This window comes from Photinus pyralis, unplaced genomic scaffold (assembly GCF_008802855.1).
Source record: "Photinus pyralis isolate 1611_PpyrPB1 unplaced genomic scaffold, Ppyr1.3 Ppyr1.4_LG1, whole genome shotgun sequence".
In the NCBI taxonomy this organism is placed as follows: domain Eukaryota; kingdom Metazoa; phylum Arthropoda; class Insecta; order Coleoptera; family Lampyridae; genus Photinus; species Photinus pyralis.
In genome coordinates, this window is record NW_022170249.1 from 34304518 (window position 1) to 34324259 (window position 19742).

A 19742-nucleotide genomic window follows, 5' to 3' on the forward strand; every position below is an offset into this window, starting at 1 on the left:
GTTCGGGACGCATTACCGGCGAATAAGGTGCTATTTTAGGCACCATTAAAAAACTAAATTGGCTCAAAAATGATTTGTAAACACATTTTGGAATTTTCGGTTGCTGAGAATAAAAAAAACTCACCCTTTTAGCTTTGATATTGATTCAGTTTCCCTTTGACGAACCATTAGTACCGATCTCCACTAAAAGAAGACGACGCGCACTTTCACTGCACTAACATAACAGGTGACGAAAAGAATCAGTGCCTTACTGGAATTCTTTGACCAGTTCCGCGCCGACGCGACGCGACGCTCTTATCGCTATTCGTCAATGTAAAGTGAAATTTATGCCCACAACTAAAAACACCTGTTAAATACGCATTTTTGAATTTAGATTTAGATGTGAACAAATATTCAATTTGGATTTTTGGCCTCACCTAGCTGTTTTGTACTGTTTTTAAAATTATTTCCTTTTCGGATTTGTCTTACAATTTGAAAATTCAGAAACTTTGAAACATATATGGTACCTATACCTACTCTTGCTTTTTTAAGCAAAATTTGCCATTATGTACCTATAAGTACCTATACCTTGTCTTAGAAAATTCAAAGATCTGCTAAATTTGAATTACCCAACCTTCTAGTTGAATCTGATTTGATATTCATCTGGCACGTTTTCAACAAATAAAAAGTACAAAAACGAAATTACTTCCTGCCTATTAAAAGGGATAGAAAATTGTAAAACCCCATTTGCAATACTTACGTTTTAGGAAAGTGCTTGAAAAATTCTTTCATGGAAATCATTTTTTATGGAAATAGGTACAAATCTTGATGATGTCGATCGATCTGTCTGGCTGTCTGTCCGTACTTTCATTTCCGGTTAAACAGCTGAACAGATTTAAAGCAAATTTCATACACATTAGACATAAAAGGAATAGCTGGGGAGAATCGCGCTTGCGCAAGTGTATGAAACTCTCATTACCGGCTAAATGGCTGAACATAAAAGATCAGAATCGCCCATGCGCAGGTGTGAGGATGCTATCTGTCCTATAGCCACAGCAAATATTTTTCTTTTTCTGGATTTCACATGTTCATATAATCTGTTGTTTTAGGAATCTACAAGGTTTCTGGAGATAAATTCTTTTACAATATTTCGGCAGGTCCCTCAAACTCTGATCATACTCAAGATTTTTGAAATTCATTTGCACTGCAAATTTTCCTGTTTAGTTCACACCCCCACAGGCTTATAGCTCTGACACGGCAAAAAAAAAACGCGTTGGGCAGTGTGAAAATCAAACCCGCTCCTGTGCGGAGACGGCAATACTAACTTTCTTATTTATTGAAGCAACAAGTTTTAGCACTTTTAGTAAAAGTAAACATATTGCATATACTGAAAATCAAATGTGCGGCCTGCACAATTTCAAATTTTCTTACTTATCATTTTTTAGCGCATTTTCCAATAACCAAATGCTTCAATTCCTCTATGTCCGGGGCATTAAATGCTCCCGTTTTGAAAGAGCTTTAATTGAATCTTTTAAATCTTCTCACTTGAGATTCTTTCAATCCTACTCATTTTCTCGATATATCCTTCCTATTTTTTCTTTAGATAGCAGAGGTGCAAGGTTAAAAAAAAAACTTCCACATTACCTATACTAGTTTATGTATTTAACTTAACTGAAAACAGTTTTAACAAAAACTTGGCTTGCACATACGAATAAATCGGCAAAACAATAAACTTCATTTACACAAATAAATTACTTATGGAGACAACACATACATTGGTATTTTTCTTGCAAATACATTTAAAACGAACCTTTTGTTGAAGAATAAACAAATTTAACGGAGCGTAGACTAGGCCAAGCTTTTTTTTGCCAAACGAGATAAATAAAAAAATAAAGGCACAAGTATGCTGAAAGTTCCATTACAGTTTTGTAACATATTTGAGTACACTAGAGAACAGAAAATCCACTTCCAATGGAACTCTCAGCATCGATCTCATCTAATTAAATTCTTTTAATCAAATTAACTATTTACACAAGCAGTCTAACTCCTTTTTTAAAAGTTACGGCAACACAATTATTTAACGTACCATGTAAAATTATCTTACCCTTATCGTAATTGGTTTAAAAAATAAAAAACTAAAGGTGGTAAATAATGTGTTGCGAAAATATCACTTTCATTATCGTTATATAAAAATATCTACAGTTTCCAATCAACAAAATAGATTACTCGCAGGAACATAAGGAGTGAGCCTACTTTATTTGACACAGACAAAATTATTCGGCAACAATAATAAACATATCGCACCTTCGGTAGAAAATAAGTGCATTATTATTTGATACATTTGTCTGTGTTTTATCATATAATGAATATGTGCGGGGCCTGACCCATGAGAATATCACAGAAAGTATAGCCAATATGGCAATCATATAAATATTATATTTCAATATTTATACATCGAAGTATTTTTTCAATGATTTTCATTAAACCACAAGAGACGAATTATTCATCTTTAAATATCAGTAAAAAATTCTAAATTCTATGGATCAGACCATGTAATAAACCTACACTATAATACACGTACAATGTAGGAATATATAATTATTACTTAACAGTTGTTCTCGTTCAAGCTTAAGACCCAACTGTGAACATCGTACAATACGCATGACAATTTTCTTTTAATAATAAATTCTAAAACGTTTCAACATTATATTACAAGTACCGAAAGGGCTCAACGCGCATTTCGGATATTCACAGCCAATCCAAAACTTTCGTAGTTAAAGTATACCAGGTCTGAAAAGCATCATTCAGTGTTACACAACTTGATTTTTAACGTCTCATTGAATGCATATATTTTTTTTACAAAATATACCTTAAAATTAAGGCTAACTGTCACAGGACATTAATTGCTATAATATATTTACATGCGACGGCGCGTTCGCAATAACACTATCGAGGATTTCGTCTTACTGCTTTTAGTCTCCTTCGCTGCGTTACCGGCGAATTTTCGGGCGTCGCGCTGAAATACGAAACGTAAGTTGTTGCACGACGAGGCGCGTGAGGTACTTACGAAAATCCAGTCACCATATTTCCAGCGGTGAAGTTGAAGTTTGGTTTGATGTTCGCGTTAAATGACGGGGGCGCTTGTGCCGGTGCTGTCTGACCGAAATTGAAGCCGCTTGCCGTCGCCGCCTGGAATAGTCTATTATTAATAAATGGGCGATTATAATAATGACTTTATTAGACAGGGATAGCATCCGTGTCTGCTCTTCCACTCAACCCAATTCGAACAAGTGATAATAGTTACTAAAAACAAATGATTCTATAAACTAATTATTTGTCACTGATTATCAAACAATCAATTATTATATGCCCAAACAAACCTTTTTCCAATTCGGACCAATCTCAATGGACATCTTTATTTTACTGCTTTCAAACGAAGATCAATAAATATGTGGCCTAAGAAGAGTGATAGTTTGCACTGCTCAGCAGGCGGAAACACAAGATCACTTGTGATTTGCACAAAAAATTAATTTTATACCAGATTGAAATTTTCTATGACAAATCAAAGGAGTGAAATTATGACACAATGTATAGCTAGGGCTAGAGCGTCATTTTAGAATTGAAGGCCACATCGAGACATGGCATTATTGACAATAATAAAGAAATTGCCATCTGCGGCGAACAGTTACCACTTTTAGACATAAACTCTCAAAACATTTTCTTTAATGACAAGCTTGAAGCCCAAGAAACTCATACAACACCGTAAGATGATGACAGTATCCCCTTTCTAAAGTAACATTCTGTAAAATAAAAACAAAAAACTGAAGGGTCTATGACCTACTTACCGACTACCAGTCATACTAGTCGCTTGGCATCTTTGATAGTAATAACTTGCAGCTTTCAACCGTTCAACATATGTTGCGGAAGTAATCGCTAAAAGTGTACCGCCTCTAATGTTCTACTGCAGAACAAGTAGCATTCGCCTTGTTTCTGTGGCTCCATTGTGAAAAAAGAAAATTTAGTAAACGTCCAAAAATCAACTTCAAGATTTGTAGGATTTCAATGTGCAGAAAAGTGGTTTCCTTCCTGATATCTCCCTGTGTGACGGAAAAACGAAGATGGTAAGAGAAGTCTATTAATCTGAATTAAATTGACACATAACCTCACAGAAGTGTTTTAACTAGTTTTGTCAAAAATGTTCTTAGAAAAGGTCAAAACTCGAAAATATGTACACAATTATAGGCAAAAATTCAGTCTACTATGGCCAGCCAGCTGGCGATATGGAAGATATGTCGGAATTGTGTATGAAGTTTGTGAAATATCTGATTGCTAAAATTCCTTTAATGTTCTAATTGTGGAAAATTTGAACATTACCCTGAAACATGTAAATATTGCAAAAAATCTGGAAATGTTTTAAAATTAAAATGTAAGTTGGTACACAGTATGCAGACAGGAGCACCATTGGATTAGAGATGTGCACATGCGAAGAAGAACATCCTCTTAATGGGAAAATCCTGTGGTTTTGTACGAGGTTTTAGTGCAGTAAAATCCAAAATATGCATATGTTAAAATAAACACTTTTCAGAATACAATGTAAAAAGAATCATTTTTGTTCCAATTTGGCCCAGGTCATGGCGATGATTCATTTTGCTTTTCATAGTATTAATTAACAATTAAGCTATCAGCGAAATGGCGAAAATAAAGCGAAATTAAAAGAACATCAAAAATCACAGTTAATTCAAAAAATTAGAACGGGCTCTGCACATCACACTATAGTCAGTAAAATGAGTAAGTTCGCACATCGGATTAGCGCTTATATTCACAGCGCGCATGAGGTTATACATCTTTCCTTATTTAAAACATGACATTTGAGGTAGAGGGCAAGTGCGTATCTAGTTTTACGAACCGCGGGCGGTGAACTAAGAATTACACTGGACGTTACAGACGTTTAAAATGGAGGTTGTTGCAGCAAAAAGAGAAAGCAATAGTTAAGGTATGTTAGTCTCGGAATGGGAAACACCCACTTAAAAGCGTCAAGCCAGTGACGCTAATCCGATATGCGAACTTACTCATTTTACTGACTACTCCCCATTCTCAATATTAATTATTCTGATTCTTTTAGAGGAAGACAATTCATCGAGTAATGGCGTGAGAAAACGTCCGATAGGCTCCCCAAACATGTACACTTTTGCAAAAAAGTATAAGTTAGCCCCTTCTAACCCTCCCAGTCCTACGCCATCGCATGTATCTGTGGTTAGCGATAGAATTTTACACATGCAATCCCTGGATTCGATAATAGAAACAGGGAAAGTGAAGAAGTTATCTGTTAAAGTTTACGAACTTAGGAAAAAATTAAAGGCAAAACAACTTCAATTGAAGAAAAAAGCATCAGTCTCGTTTCGTTTGATAGAAAAGCTGTTAAAAAACAAAAGTATGCTGTTAAGACTTTTACAAAAATGCAAATATTTCACCACCAGCGAAGGCCCTGGACCAAAGCAGAGAAAGATCTAGCATTACCGTTTTATTACAAATCGCCATCTCTATATAAGTTTATGCTTAAGAATTTACGATTTACTTTTCCTTCCTATCGAACTATACAAAAATGGAATAGTGTTTTTAAATTAAAAATTGGGTAAGAACTTAAAGATTGAGTAAAGGAACTTAATTACTTCATTGCCTCAATTGGTTTGTTCAATAGTTTATCGGTTTTACAAAATAAAATATTATTTTGTATTTTATTGGTAACTCTACGAGTTATGTCTATTTTGTTTATTGCACGCGCTCACTTACTGCCAACACGCATTGAGTAATTAATAGTATATTTCATTAGGAGTCCGGAAAGCAGGCTTTTTCCGTGCGCGCGTGGCAAATTCCCGTGTGAGGCGTAGGCGAAGTCATGCAAGCACGGAAAAAGCATTTCTGGACGTGTAATGAACAATATTTTTTATTATACTTCTTTTAAATCGATAACATAAAAAACAACAAACTCGCTAACATTTTTATTTTGTAACAGTTATAGAACATGCGTTTTCATCGAGGTTTTCATGGTTACTCTCAAATCATTTCAAAGGCGATTTGTTTAATTAGTTTATTTCAGATAAGGTTGACGAAACGTCAAAAAATGTCACAAATTCTCAAAGAAGTTTATCTAAATATTCAAACATCTACGAATTAAAACGCAAAATACTTACATATGAAACATTACAACGCATATAGATTTTTTGAAAATTAGTTTACTTCCCTGTAAATTTGTATTTTAAAGCAATATTTTGGGTATTTATATTCAGCACACGGAAAGAATCAAAGGGATCGGGAAAAGTTTTTATTTGTTACTCAGTTGTAAACGTTGATTAACAAGACAAAACGCAAACGGGTAAACGTCATGTTTAAACGCTACTGACTTGTAAAACTGACAGCAGACCTGTAAAACTGACAGCAGACCTGTAAAAATTTTACAAGTTAGTAATCTAGTAATTTCATTGGCCAGAATTAATGCGAAGTCTCTGTTACATGGATCACATGATATTTTAGACATTTCTTCAAGATCAATTTAAGAACTAATTATTTACGTTTACTATTGTTTACAAATGAGTAACAAATAAAATATTGTACATTATACGCCAGGTAATAGTTTTTACTGGCTCTAGGAGATGACAGGCTCGCCAGTCAATTTCTCCTATCGCCAGTAAAAACTCACTTACCTGGCTAATAATGTAAAATACTATTATTTGTTACTCAGTTGTAAACGTTGATTAACAAGACAAAACGCAAACGGGTAAACGCCATGTTTAAAGGCTACTGACTTGTAAAACTGACAGCTGACCTGTAAAAATTTTACAAGTTAGTAATCTAGTAATTTCATTGGCCAGAATTAATGTGAAGTCTCTGTTACATGGATAACATGATATTTTAGACATTTGTTCGAGATCAATTTAAGAACTAATTATTTACGTTTACTATTGTTTACAAATGAGTAACAAATAAAATATTGTACATTATACGCCAGGTAATAGTTTTTACTGGCTCTAGGAGATGACAGGTAAAAACTCACTTACCTGGCTAATAATGTAAAATACTATTCCGTGCGCTAGCCTGGAAAAGGCCAGATACCATTATTTCTGATACAGGTGTAAATAAGCTGATTTCAATGAAGTATAATAAAAATATTATTCCCGCACTCTATGCGGTATTTGTACATTTCCATTTAGCATTTTTTTTAATAGGATGAAGAATGAACTAATTAAGAAATTAAAATTAAGGGCCAATATAATGACTGAACGAGAAAAAGTGTGTGTGGTGGCATTTGACGAAATATCTTTAAAACAACATTTGGATTTTGACGAAGGTTATGATGTAATTGAGGGATATGAAGACTTGGGGTGTTTGGGAAGAAATTCAAAAATAGCAAATACTGCGCTTGTATTTTTAATTCGTGGACTTTTGCACAATTGGACAATTCCGCTTGGATACTTCATTTCAGCTGGATCCGTTAAAGGCATAGAATTAAAGAGCATAATTGAAAATGTAGTGAAGACGTTGAGGCAAATCTCTTTAAAGCCTGTATTATTAGTTTGTGACCAGGGCGCTAATAATCGATCAGCATTCAATTTACTTGGGGCCTCTGCGGAATCTCCAGAAATAATTATTGATGATGAGACTCTATTAAAATTGATTCAAAAAGTAAAACGACTCGAACTATGTACAAAAATAAGCAAGAACACCTCAACCCCAACAGCTTTCAGAAAATGCGAGTGAAATTTGCTGTGCAAATTTTTCCTCACACTGTAGCTGCAGCTATAAAATCGGCACAAGAAATAGGTCAACTGAGAAGTACGACATCTTTCGCTACAGCAACATTTATCGAAAATATAAACAACATTTTCGATGCATTAAATAGCCGCGTCTTAAGAGACACAAATCCTTATAAACGCCCCTAGTCCATTTATAATTCTAAAACTGAAGATGTTCTTGAAGCCGGTTTAGTGTTATTTTGAAAACATAGAAGTGTATGAAAATAATCGACAAAGAAAAAACATTTACTGTCTGAAAGGTTTTTTCAATGGACAATAAAAGCCATTCTGCTACTGTGGAATAAATTGAAAAAGGAGCAAGTGAAGTATTTACTAACCAACTTCACTAATCAAGACCCTCTTGAAACTTTTTTTCCGTCGTGAGGAATCACTCTGGCTACAATCCAAATCCCACAATCCGTCAATTTAGAATAAGTATGGAAAGGAATATTTCAATAAGATTGTAATCAAATTTGGGTAATTCCAATAAGTGAAATTGATGATTCGGAACACTTGGACTTAGATGTAGATATACCAGGGGCAAATAACGAATCAAATAGTGAGATGTCTGGAAATATCAGCTTTTTAAGGAAAGTTTCTGAGTTGAATAAAAATTCAAACATTGAAAATAGCGAGAAAGTAATACAAAACAAGGAAAATATTGAACCCATTCCCGAAAAGCCAACCTTTGAATTGTCCTCTAACATTTATGTAACGGGATATTTAGCCCATACGCTTTTAAAACATCATGATTGTGAAATTTGTAAACCAATTAATTTAAAATCAGACAGTGCTATTATTAATAAAAGTGAAATATTTTTGCTTCAAAAGGACTACAGTGGTGACAAATCTATTCATTTCTTAAAAAGACCTACAGACGAATTTACGAAGCTAATTCAAGATATTTTGCATTATTTTCCACAGCCTTTGAAAAACAAAAACGTTTATTTGGTGTGCGAAAATATATAAAAACTTATTGTGAGGAAGGTTTAAGACACAGATTGGGCATGTGCGCGAATCATTTTGAGTACGTGTTGAATAATGCCATCAAAATGCTTATTCACCACAATATCCGTAAAGAAACGGCTGGTTACAAATCTTCCCACCAAAAAAGAAGAAAAGTGTCAATTTTAACGAACAAATGAATTTACCTTATTAGTGATTTAAATAAAAAATTTAGCTTTCGGCTAATTGTTACATGTGTGAATTTAAATTTTATTTTTTCTCTAATGTTTCTATTCTTAAAATTAAATTTAGCTTCTGGTCAGTAAACAATTTATAATTTTGACTTATTCGTATCAGCGCGAATACTATCTAAAATCGTTGCTAAAATTAAATCCGCACTCCCAAATATTAATTACTTGATGTGCAGCCTGCACAGTTATAATGGACAAAGACATTTAAAAGCATCAAATATCAGTCAACTCTATTGCTCTGCCCCATTATATCTGCCTTTGATTTGAATTTAAAGATTTAAACGTTAATTGAGGAAGTTCCCAAAAAATGGACAAAAGAAATTGATTTTCAATTATCAAGTCCTAGGTAAATACGCATTCTCTTGCGGTGTCACATACATGCAATATTATTACGGTAAGTTCGGTAGGTTGATATAAACAGGAATTAAATGAATGAAGTCTCTAAAATGCTAAGGAAGTGCACAATGAACACACAATATCTATTTTTAATTTTATCAGATACAAAATAATGTGTAGTTACGGACGGCGTATTGCGTGGCAGCACTCACTCATTCCGTTTATACGGTTGCGCCTCTTCCCTAATCTTTCACTCAACGATAATACTGAAAATAGAATTGAAAAATTCGAAACTGTTCACAAGTTTTCATGTACACAGACGGATGGAGAAACAATCCAAAATCATGAACTCGCTTAGGAGCTCGTTAAGAAGCTTACAAAAGAATTACCAAGCAAATATGGTTGGTGAAAAATACCAATTTTGTTGAGAAAAGTGACAATCATACTTACAGGATTTGCATTTGTGTTGTTTGTCATTCCCCAAAATCCCGTGGTGGCGCTAGGCGCAGCGTTCGGTGCAGGTGCGGCGGCGGGTGTGAACTGATTAGTGGCGCCAAAATTGAAGCCGGTTTTATTGCCCGTGCTGGCGTTAGCGGGCGTTCCGAAATTAAAGCCGCCGTTCTGTAGCGGTTGCGCCTGCTGCTGCTGCGGCTGCACGGGCGCGGCGTTGAAGATATTGCCGGCGCTCGGTGCGCTTTGGAATGGTAGCGCGTTCTCAATTTTGGGAGCGCTAAAGTTGAAGGTCGTCGGCGTGACGGTCGAGTTAAAGTTAAAACCGCCGGCGGCCGGCGTCGAAGCTGGCGTCGCGGCGCCGAAAAACGACTTGTTCGGCTCGGGCGGCTTGGCGCCGAACGCAAATTGTGACTTCGCCGCAGTGTCGTTGGAAGGCGGACCGAACGTGAAGGGTTTATTATCGGCGGCTCCGAAGGTTGCGGGTTTCTGATCGGTTCCGAATATCGACGGCGGCTTCTGATCGCTGCCGGTTCCAAAAATGGGCGCCTTCTGTTCGGTTCCTGATCCAAACGGTGTCGATTTCGGGTCGGCGCCGAAAAGGGGTGCGGATGGTTCGGTTCCAAATGTAGATGGCGCTTTCGGCTCGGTCGCCCCAAAAAGAGACGGTTTGGGCTCCATTCCGAATAGAGATTGCGATTTTGGCGAATCAGCGAATGATGTCATCAAAGGTTTCGGCTCAGATCCGAAGACCGTCGACGCCACTGACCCGAATGGTTGCGTCGATGGCGGTACGTCGAAGGCCGATTTTGCGGAGCCAAACAGAGAATTCGACGATGGTGACCCGAACATTGGCAAGGCCGGTTGTTTTTCTGTGGTCCCGCCGAAAGTGGGCTGAGTCGGCGCCGGCTTTTCCGAATGCGAAAAATTGAAAACTGGAGACTGTGTGGTGGTGACCGTATTTCCAAATAGCGAAGAAGCCGTCGTTTTCGTCGGGCCAAAGGTGAACAAGTTTGTTGATGCCGTAGTGGTGGGATGAGATTGTGTGGGTGTTGGTGTAAACATGAAGCTGGATGAGGTTGTTGTGGGCTGAGAAACTGCAGGTTTCGGGGTAATGGGGGAATTAATTGCGGGAGGTTGGAAGGTGATTGCGGATGATGGTTTTTTGTTTTCAACTGCGGCTGAATCGGAATCAGCGGCACTGCGTTTTAATGATGGAGTGATTGCGGTGGAACTTTTACCAAATGTAAATGCCGAAGGTGACGTGGATAACACTGTTGGTTTGGTAGCTTCTGATTGAATCAGATCTGATACTGTTGCGCTTACTTTTGGAGGAACGCTAAATACGAATATACCGCTTGAAACTGGAGCCTTTGAAGCGTCGTTGACAGGTTTTGATGCCATAGTGCTGGGTTCACTCACTTTAGCTATGGGCAACAATGGTTCAATGACTTTCTTGCTCTCAGTCACGGGCGTTGCTGGAACTACAGGCGTTGGTGGAATTACGGACGTTGCTGGAATTCCAAATGTAAATGTGGGAATGGTCGAAGTTGATGTAACTACACTTGTACTTGGTAACGAAAAGCTGGGAGTCTGTACGGTTTCAGTTCCCGTTGTCTTTGTAAGGGATGCAGTCGTAGGAAAAATTCCAAAATTGAAAGTGGCAACGTTAACAGTCTTTGCCGGTTTCTCATCGACTTTCGTGCCAGGTTTTGGAGTTTCGCAAGCTTGACAAACCGTCTTGTCCTCATTGTTCCGTATCATACACACCGAACACTCCCACTCGTTTCCCTTCTTTTTAAAGGCATCCCCAAACCCAAAGCCCGAGGGAGCTGCGCTTTTCGATCCCGGTTTGACAGTCTCACAAGCGACACACTTTTCAACCTCGTCCTTATTTCTGATTAAACAAGTGGGACACTCCCACGTCGAGCTGGGTGGTTTAAATTGGTCTCCAAAAGATGGCGCGGTTTTCGCAGCACCATCACTCTTAACTGCCTCGGTCCCTGGTTTCGCGGCCTCGCACGCGGCGCACTTCAGCTTGTCGGGCGTATTTCGGATTAAACACACGTTACACTCCCACAAAGCAGCTGCCGGTTTAAATTTGTCCAACGATTCCGCTACGGGTGTATTAAACACGTCCTCGACACTTCCTTTAGATAACTTGGGGATAACAGGGGGAACACCTTGATTTTTTCTTTTCAAAGTGAAATTCTCAGACGTAGACACTTTGAAATTTACACCAACGTCCTGAGCACTTTTGTCTCTTTGTTTAAATACGGGATCACTGAATTTAAAATCGTTAATCGCGATTATCGACTTTAAATTGTCGGCGAGTATCAGAGGATTGGAAAACTCAAATTGGGCAACTTGGTCTTTTACATCAACTGCATCAGCTTTCTTTTTAATAACGGATGAGCTTGTCGGAGTAGTACTTTTCGGGGGTTCATTACATGCAACCGTCACAAGAGGTTGCTTTGCACTAGATGGAGGTGGCGGAAGTGAAAAGTCAAACTTCGGCAGAGTAGTTATCGGTAAAGTGACCGCCGGTAGCTTAACCTCCTCAATTTGTTGATTATCATTCTTCTGGCGTGTTGCTGTGAGCTTGTTCTTCATCTTGTTACTATGTTTCGGCACGTCATCTTCTTTGCTACGTATTTTGTAATCATCTCTATTAAGTACAGATTTTGAAGTCGTCGCGATTTGCCGTACAGCCACCGTACTGTCCTGGAGTCGTTCCTTCAATTTCATTTTGAGCAAATCTGGCACAGTCGGTACATGCAGCTCCTTGTTCAAAGCGAAGGGAATCTTACGCTCCCGAGTCACATAAGGATTTGCACCTGCGTACTTCGATAAAATACCTTCGGGCCGCACTCTCTGCTTGGGATACGGTATTTTCTTCGCATCCGTAACGGGATTAAACTCCTCCAACGCGTTCAATATCCTTCTAGCCGTTTTGCTTAGGCTCACGTCGTTACCGACCGAATTATTTACGGGTTTCACTTGTATTTGACTTTTCGGCCGGTCGGGCGCGCTCTTTTGACGAGCGCTGTACGCCGACGCGCCCCCATAAACCGTGCGTCCACTGTAAAACGGCGAGCTTAAAATTTGTTTGGTCGACAACGTCCTATCGACGAAGTTCGGCGAACCGAAAGTAGAGGCGTTAAACGAAGGGCGTTTTGAGCTTAGAGACGTGTTTAACTGCGAATTGTAGGGCCGATCGGTGAACAGTGAGCGACTGTGTGTACTTGGCGCTGCAAATAAAAAAATAAGAAATGCATTTAGGAGGTATAACAGTACAGTTGTGCCACGATGTTCATAATTACAAGTTATTTTTATCTATACAGGGTGTCCCAGATAAAAGTAACTACATGGGACTTTCGGGAACAGTAAGCAAGAACCAAACTTCTCAAGCAATAACTTGTCCTAAAGATTAACCGCGCACTAAGCTGCTGGATTTTGAAGAATTTAGTATTTTTTCATAATAAAAGTTTTCCCAATTTTTGTTAAACAAAGAAAACTAATCTCTAAGAAATATTTTTAAAAAAAAGTTGTATGATGTCCCAGCGCTAAAAACTCAAATAAAAAAAAAAGTTTTTGACTTTATGGTTAATGCACAGGTGATTCAAATTCGTGGCTCACCATTGGGAGCTCCGCAACGATGAGAGATACCTCGAGAGATACAGTGTAGGTTAAATGGGGGCAAAGTTGTCCCTTTTTGTGACTAAGAAAACGTTTTTGAAATTTTTGAAAAATCATTGAATAACTGAGATTACTGAAAAGCTGAAAATGTCAAATGTCGTTTTCATTTTCGCTAGCTTAAACAGACGAAAATGAGGTTCCCGTTAGCACCTGCTATGAACATGTCTTTCCGACAATCTGAATGTGTTATCAGAATTTCCATAACATGCTAGATGTAGAAGCTACAGACTACTACATGCATATTTCTTATGGACGCCATATTGAATTTATACGTTATGAGACAGAGGACCAACAAAGAAATTCATTTCAATGCATCACCATCATAGCCGCATGTTGATATCCTCAATCTCATTCCATAAAAATCCAAGCTGGCGCCCATTAAAAAAATAAGATAGTAGTAGTCTGTAGCTCATAACAGGTTCAGATTCTCTGAAAAAATGCCCATAGAAGGTGTTAAGGGAAACCGAATTTGGACCACCCTATCCATTTTAACGAAATCAAAATAACCATTTGGGCGACAAAAATATTTTAGTTTTTTAGCTTTAAAAATTTTTTCTGTTTTTTTTGTAATACAGGTTGTATACAGAAAAATAAGGTTTTTAGAATAATTTAAGTTATTTTTTGAAAAAGAGACATTTTTACATAGAATCCAGTGACATAGTCAAAAAATTGTTTTTGGACCACCACTTCTGAGATTCGACCCAAAGTTGGTATATGTAAAGGGAACACCTTGCATCTCTTACTCTCGCTCTTACATTAATAAAATTTGATTGTATTGACGTCTGCTGGACAATTAAATGACGATAACGAATTTTTTCCACACCTTGTACATATCGAAAATAGGAATGAAAAGGAAAAAAAGAAAAATAATGACGTGCCACGTGTCATTATATTTTTACAATAAATTTACAAGAAAAACTTCAAAATCAAATACACAGTTAATAAACTCTCCCACGCGTGGTAATCGTTGTTTAGATCATGTATATCTTAGGTCTAGGGATAATTTTGTTGCAAACGCATATGTTGTATTATCTGGTCGGAGTGATCATGATGATAGTGTATCGGTTGCCTTTAACTTGTTTTTATGCATACTAAACGATGCTGTTAATAATTCGAAATTTCTACAAAATAAAATAAGCAAACTTAGATTGATTAAACCATGGATGACTTTTGCTTTATGTAGAAGGCAGCAGCATAGAAATATCTTATATAAAAAGGTTAAAAAAAAAATCCCAGTAATTTGAAATTAAAACGTTATTTTGATTCCTTTTCCTTGCGACTCAAGAGCGCCATTATAGAACAAAAGAATACATATTATAAAAAATTGTTCAATAGAAACCAGAATAATCCTAAAAAACAGTGGGCTACTATAAACAACATCTTGGGTGGGAATAGTAAAATAAAAAACATTGACAGTATAAGGAGTGTCGCTCAGCCTGATGTTACAATAAGGGATTCTCTTGGTATAGCCAATGAGTTTAATTCATATTTTACTTCAGTTGTTGAGAAGCTAATGGGCACTTTAGACTCGGCTGATGGTTGTAGCGGTAACGATTACAGAGACATTTTTCCAAACACATATACCACGAATTCCTTCTTCTTTATGCCTACTTGTAATGAAGAAGTGCATAATATCATAGGGAAGCTAAACCCAATAAGTCGCCAGGTTACGATGGCATCTCTGCTCATGTCATTAAAAAATTAGTGTTTCTATTAGTCCTGTCTTAGCCTACATAATTAATTTGAGTTTTGAAACTGGTGAATTTCCTGACTATTTAAAAAAAGCTGTAGTAGTTCCTCTGTTTAAGAAAGGGAATGTGACCAACCTTATCGACTAAAGACCAATATCCTTCCTTTCGGTTTTCTCTAAAATAATAGAAAAAAATTGTAAAAATTAGAGTAGTGAAGTTTTTAAACATAAATAATTTCTTAAGTAAAAAGCAGTACCTATGGTTTTGTCGAAAACAGATCTGCAGAGGACGCACTATTGTCCTTTTGCTCTGAAATTTTTAATGGCATTAATTCTAATTTGACGGTAGCCGGACTTTTTATAGATATAAACGAAAGCCTTTGACTCTGTTAATCACAGTTTACTTCTGTCACGTTTGCAGGAAGCGGGATTCAGGGGCATTGCATTAAGTTGGTTTGGTAGTTATTTGTCGGGTAGAAGTCAGTGTGTTCGGATCAAGCAATCCTATAGTTCCTTGTTGCCAATAACGTGTGGTGTACCCCAAGGTTCTGTTTTAGGACCAATTCTGTTTATTATTTTTATCAATAAATTATGTTCGGGTAACTTCAATGGTGATCTTACTTGCTTTGCTTGCTTTACACTGCCTTATGTTATAAAATGAGTGATGAAAAACTACTTAATAATTTAATTCAATTCTTTTCCCCATTTTCAGTCTCTTGGAATTCTCCCCATCAGACATCTCTACATATTTAGTGTTACGTATATTTTATCTGAGGGGTAGTCAAAAAGTAGGTAATTCTCTAGTCTACTCATCTAGGCTAAAATCTTTGAATAGAGTAGCCTTACCAAGACCCTCGTGTGAGGCTTTTAAGCGGTTTTATGTATACAATTGTGTAAAATTCTACAATAAACTTCCATATTCTATCACTAGTTTAAATAGAGTGACAATTTTTTAAAAGGGTTAAAAACGTGGCTGTTTACTTTTAGCCACAAAACTGTTGAATGTTTTTTCTAGTATTATGTTTATTATAGTTTCCTTATATTATATAAATATTTTTTTTTAAGTTTGAGCATATCTAATAATGCTTGTAAAATTAGCACTAGTATAATGTAGGTATAGTGCGATGAAGCAGTCTTACATTCTGCCATTTAACTAATGAATTAATCATTAATTATTCCAGTATTAATTTTTATTTAAATTTTGTATATAGTATGTTGGTATTGCTGCTGGGGAGCAGCCACCTTGGTCATTTTCTTATTTTCAATAATGAAGGCAACCTCAACACAGCTAATGCTCATGAGGTGCCTAGCTGTAACCAATAAAATTAGTGTCTATTGACTGTAAATTTGGTTGTGAAATTTTCTTGTTTACAGTAATAAATTATTTCTATTTCTATTTCAAATGTTTTATATTCAACAAGACATCTACAACTTTCTGAATCAACACGGCTTTGGCCCATTTGCCAGCCTCATCACAATCATATATCAAATTTAAAAGTATGAAATGTCATTATTTTTCTTTTTTTTTCCTCTCATTCCGTAACAATTCAATATGGCGTCCATAAGAAGTCCATACCTACATCTAGTGTGTTATGGAAATTCGGATTACCCGAAAAAAAAAAAAAAAGGTGGCCATAGAAGGTCCTAACGGCAGTGATATCTCAGTTATTTTCAAAGATTTTTCAACTTTGCCCCCATTTAACCGACAGTGTATCTCTCTCCGTTACAGAGATCCCAATGGTGAGTCACAAATTGGAACCACCCTCTACGTACATTTAGAGGAAAAAATTTTATTCTTAAAATGATCTAAAACGTCAACATTTGATGAAATGTTGACATGTCTAGAAACCTGTGATCGCAATAGCCATATCTCAAGCTAGGTAGGTAATAGTTTAACTTAGCTGGCTGTGAAACAAATGCCATAATCGTGTTTGCTTTTGTGGTGTAATTATTCTCATTGATTTTTCAGCAAAGATAACGGTGCACTTTCATTTCGGGAATGACACAATATGACCACCAGAAAAAAATGACATTTGGGAAAGTTGTAATGCTTATTAGAAAGGTTCATTTGACAACAACATTCTAAAATGTTATTACATTTAAATAGTACTTAGTTGAACACTAACCGAGACACTAACACATCAGATTTGTAGCAAATGTTCTAGAAATTCAGAGAGTTCACGAGGGGTGCCACCAGTCGCCATCAAATCCACGGGCGATAAAAAATGAAGGCGAATGTGACGCGTTTGTTCCAGAAAATGTGGTTTATTCAAGAATTCTCGAAAATATCGATAATCGATTTTTCTAGAAACTTTCCATTTGCTATATAAGGAAATTGAAGCGTGTTTAATAGAGTTCCAACATCAATTTCAAAATTCACACTTGTATGTGATAAATTTACATATTATAAATTGTGTACAAGTGATTAATAATAATTAATTAAGTGTAAATAAATAAATCATGTACGTTACAAAATCAATCCAATCAAATATGTCGAACAGTCGCTGTCTTATCAAGCCTCAAAGATTTTGAGCTTCCAGTAATTTGTTTTCAATCCCTGGAGAGAGCCCTTTTAAGGAGTACAGCCATTGTTGAAAAAATCTATCCAGTGTTTGGAAGTGGATCATCCTCATGGTTTTGTAGTAACATAACTCAGAAGATCTAGCCTATAGTACCGTTTGACCGATAAAGTAACTGGTGCTCATTATCAGTTTTATTTCAATTATTTCAAAAATGACAATAGAAAATTATTTACTATTTACCATTTCTTCTGTTCTGCTGCTACTTTTTACCGACTACATACAAGAACAGTATAACGTATACAAAAGAACTAAAGAGTGTTTTGATCACAAAATTGAGTATTATATACAGCTATATAAATGACAAGTACAAATCACAGAAAAAGAATTTTTTAAATTATATAATCAAGATGAAGGCACCTTGCTTACCATTAGTAAAGATATAGGTAATTAAATGTCAGCTTCAATTTTAGATTTTCATAAAAGACGACTGTGCAGACATGACCATTCCAAAAAACGCTGAAGAAATTAGAGGAAGTAAAAGATCAAATGTGCTCAGACATGAAATGCAACATACTAAGTAATCTTGTAAATTTGAAACTCTTCGTGGTGTTATTATCGCTACGAATACTGAGCAATCAACGTTAAATTGCCATGATTTTTTGCACTGGGTAGAAAACCGTACTGCAACTTCAACTAGTGCAAATTCTTGGTAGACTGCTACTACTAAAATATATACCCCCATATAAAGGACAACAATAATATGCATTCCGCGGCACTACTGTAAACTTTTCAGCACATTGGCACAGCTACTTACGTGTGTGAAAATTAATCCTAGTTTCTGTTGTATTTCTTAATCTCGATACCGAAGACGCATCTGACTCGCCACTCTCGGACTCTTTATCCCCATTAAATAACCTAATCGTTGCAGATCTATCTTTCTGCTGTAATCCCGACGGTCCGGCGACACTGTCAAAGATATTTCCACGAGTTTGTGTTTCAATGCGACTCGAAATTGGACTAAAATTGTTAAACTCGCTACTTAACGAATTTGTGTAAGGTTTCGACTCCGGAGTGGGTATTTTGACTCTCTTCGAGGGAGGTTGAATTTCGTAGTTGTCGTCGTCCTCATCGTACACTCTATGCCGTATATTAGTATCGCCGCTGAACCATTTCCCAAATGAAGTCGACAGTAATTCCGACACATGGGATTTGACTTTCTTCACGAAGGACTACAAAAGAAATGTGTTAAAAATGAAGAGCACAAACAATTATTAAGGAAATTGAGGCACAAAATTCGGTAAAAACACGGCTTGGAGTGGGTTTTCTATTTTTGGACATTGCTAACGCGCGAATTGTTACATACACGCGTAGTTACCTTATTCGAGTTAGTTTCTTCCTGTAGAGACGTATTGTTGTCCAAGTTATTATTTTGACCATCCATAACTGCACGTGGAATTTATATAAATAAAAACGTACGATTTTCACGTGAACATTTCAATCTCTTAATAAATTTATTGCATGAGGAACGAAAATATGGCGGATAAGTAAAGGTTAGTTCATAAAACGGTGACATTTAAAGATCCCTAGATTTTTCATTGTTACCAACATAAATGAACTTTTTACTATACAAGGTGTTACATCAAGCTGTGGAGCACACAGAATTGAATTGCATCGTCTTCAGGTAGATTCGCGCTCAACGAAAAGTCGTTCCTGCTGGGATACTTGCTCCAAAGAGCAAAGGAAAATTCAAGTTGAGGAAGTAGGTACGCCAAAGGGGAATGTCCCTAATCCGCTTTTATTTATGACACAATTTTCATTCAAAATTCTTATTACGCCCCCCTACCCCCCAATAATGTCTTGGTTTAAGGAGCCTATAGAGGACGTTCTTTCGCAGAACTTCCAAGCACACGGGCGGGGATGATGGTCTCGTGCGTTTCTTACGAAAACAAATACTCTGGCCGAAACAGGGGAACCCAGTGTCGTTTGCGCCGAAGGGAGCTCAATCTCTTTATCGACCTCGATGAGGCGTCGGGATTACTATCGGCGCCCTTGCAGAGATCAAGAAAGATGGGCAAGAATT

The 19742-nt window shown here is 36.8% G+C and overlaps 1 protein-coding gene across 1 annotated transcript; it reads right to left on the reverse strand.

The window, feature by feature from the left end:
* Positions 1-1653: 1653 nt before the first annotated feature.
* Positions 1654-19223, reverse strand: LOC116168276 (nuclear pore complex protein Nup153-like). The gene is made up of 5 exons (XM_031484008.1): positions 19038-19223; positions 18477-18891; positions 9752-13002; positions 3047-3168; positions 1654-2995 (listed from the first exon to the last, which is right to left on the reverse strand). Exons 1-5 carry the CDS (start codon positions 19101-19103, stop codon positions 2926-2928), a joined length of 3924 nt encoding a protein of 1307 aa, XP_031339868.1. The 5' UTR covers positions 19104-19223; the 3' UTR covers positions 1654-2925.
* Positions 19224-19742: the final 519 nt, after the last annotated feature.